At 43.0% G+C, this 2,792-nt stretch overlaps 1 protein-coding gene across 1 annotated transcript in view; it reads left to right on the forward strand.

Annotated features, from left to right (window-relative positions):
- The first annotated feature begins 315 nt into the window (after positions 1 to 315).
- Positions 316 to 2,792, forward strand: part of LOC143289574 (2-aminoadipate transaminase-like) — a 32,841-nt gene continuing 30,364 nt past the window's right edge. Inside the window, exon 1 of the mRNA XM_076598602.1 lies at positions 316 to 580. Within this exon, the coding sequence (XP_076454717.1) occupies positions 449 to 580 (132 nt within the window). The 5' untranslated portion in view covers positions 316 to 448. The remainder of the gene's footprint in view (positions 581 to 2,792) is intronic.

A 2,792-nucleotide genomic window follows, 5' to 3' on the forward strand; every position in this document is an offset into this window, starting at 1 on the left:
CCCACCCCTTCTAACTGATAATACTCAAATGTATTCATAAATACTTTTACAAAATGTCTTCAATCACCGATATGCGTGACGGGACATTAAACAAAAATTCCTTCCTACCTACACACACAGAGAGAGACAACCGAACACCGGGTTAAAACATAGACTCACTTTGTTTACACAAGTGAGTCAAAAATGAAATCATGACTTTTGACGATCGCAGTGTGCCATAGGCCCTATCTAAAATACGATCGACCTTGATCCGTTTAGGCCTAGCACTTCGCCGTCTCCCGAGTGGGGAAAAAAACGCGTTTTAGACTTGTTTTGAGTTAGATGTGTGGGGCCTGCGCTCGTGTTTTCGTGACCTTTTTGACAAACCCAAAACTTGCACGACCGGAGAGGCAGCAGCTGTTCACGGTTGACTGGTCAGCCACCCGTGTGCAAAGGGAAAGAAGAAAACATGGACAGTGCAAGAGTAGTGCGTGCGTTCGAACAGAACGAGGGTGCCATTTCTTTGATGGCAGGGTCGCCTGGGCCTGACACGCTGGAAGGCTGCAAGGATATCTTGCTGAAGGCAACAAGTTTCATGCTGGTACGTTGAGATGCTCGATGCTTGTACTTCCATCACTTGCGCATGAGCGCGAAGCATACATGCTGTCATTACCATGACCGCTTCGTTCATTTCTTGCTAACGTTGCAATAACGCTACGTGCTATGAAGCACACCACTATGTGTCGATAGTATTATTTTTGTTATCGGCGCTACGTCTCAGTCGCGCTACGTGTTAGTGAAAATGAGCTGATCAGTCAGCAGATCTGTTCGTGCGTGAATGTATTCTTATGAAGTTATGTAGTACCCGGTTCACTATGTTGGGTTTTCTTTTGTTGTTGTTGTTGTTTTGTTTGTTTGTTTGTTTGTTTTTTTCATTTCTGTGTTTATACTCATACATTCATACCGATGTTTTGCCAACTCGATCATCTTCTGTTTTCCTTAATTTCCAAACCATCAGGTAATTCTCAGCACGAAAACACTGAGCTTTCTGTTTCCAGTCTTGTCTTCTCCATCAACACGAATAGACGGCTGTTCGTATATCCTTAAAAATAAAAATAAAAATAATTAAATAAAAATTTTTAAAAAAATCATGTGTATCATGAAAAGGACAGAGCAGTTGCTTTCAAAGTTTCGAAAAAAAAAAAAAAAAAAAAAAAAAAGGTTGTTTGTCTCAAGTTTCACCTTGAAACCTAATTTATAATTTGGACCAGTAACTAGTTTCACCTTGAAACCTAATTTCTAACTTGGACCAGAGATAGAAGTCATTGGTATCAGGTGTACTTATGCTGCAAACCAGATGAAGACTGACCATTGCCCCTGGCCTGAATGTAGCCATGAAATCAGTCACTGATAAAAAAAAAAAAAAATTTAGATCTGTGGAAATCAGTATGTTCCATTGCAGAGTGGATGAGATTGAGAGAAAGATTTTTATAGAAAAAGAAAAGGAAAAGAATAACTCGTCTAAATTATTCATCAGTAGACAGAGACAAGCTCGCGATAGACTGGAGGGCTGGTTATCTTGTTTAGGACTAAAAAAATATATATATACATTATGCCGGCATACTCATGCATACACACATATACACACACGCGCGCGCGCGCGCACACACACACACACACACACGACACACACACACACAGTACACACACACACACACACACACACACACACACACACACACACACACACACACACACACACACACCCAAACACACACAAACACACATACACACACACCAAACACACACACACACACACACGGCGCGCGCGCGCACACACACACACACACACACACACACACACACACACCAAACACACACACACACACACACACACCAAACACACACACAAACACAACACACACACAACACACACACACACACACACACACACACACACACACACACACACACACACACTTGATGTAAAAAAGCAATTGTTGCTTATTCAATTTACCATCATGAAATAAAATATTGACTTGAATAAATCTTCATACACACACACACACACACACACACACACACACACACACACACACACACACACACACACGTGGGTGCAACTCTTCCGTCCTGAAACGGGTTTCAGTTTTTAGGTTTTTGTCATAAACGGAAGGTCCGTTTTCTGGGAGGGAGTGTGGGGAGGGGGTTGGGGGGGGGGGGAAGAAGAAGAAAATAAAAGCGCGTACCCGTTCGTGTTAGCTAATCAGTGGCCAGTGAGACCTGTCTGTAGTCAGTCCTGGCCTGCAAACGTACTGAATGGCTATGCCCACCTTCCCCCCTCTCTCCAACCTTCCTCCACCTCCACCTCCACCCCCACCCGTCACCCGTCACCCGTCACCCGCCCACTCCCACTGTACTGGCAGAGCTGTCCAAATCACTGCCACGCTATCCCTGGTCTCCTCACCACCCTCCTGTACTTTGACTGCGATCTCTCTCTCTCTCTCTGTCTGTCTGTCTGTCTGTCTCTGACTCTCTGTCTCTGTCTCTGTCTCTCTCTCTCTCTCTCTCTCTCTCTCTCTCTCTCTCTCTCATTTTGGTATTTTATTATCATTACATTGTTGTTTTTCTTTAGTTCCGTTTCGTTGAGTTTTTGTCAGGATGTGACTTTGTTTCCAAGTATTGCATATTTTCTTGGTTTAAACTGACTGAAGGGTTCTGAGAAAAAAAATATAGTTTTTTGTTGTTGTTGTTTTGAAGCTAAAATATATGAATTTATGTTGTTGCTCCCTTGTCAAAAGACCTATCTTGGC

This window comes from Babylonia areolata, chromosome 14 (assembly GCF_041734735.1).
Source record: "Babylonia areolata isolate BAREFJ2019XMU chromosome 14, ASM4173473v1, whole genome shotgun sequence".
In the NCBI taxonomy this organism is placed as follows: Eukaryota; Metazoa; Mollusca; class Gastropoda; order Neogastropoda; family Buccinidae; genus Babylonia; species Babylonia areolata.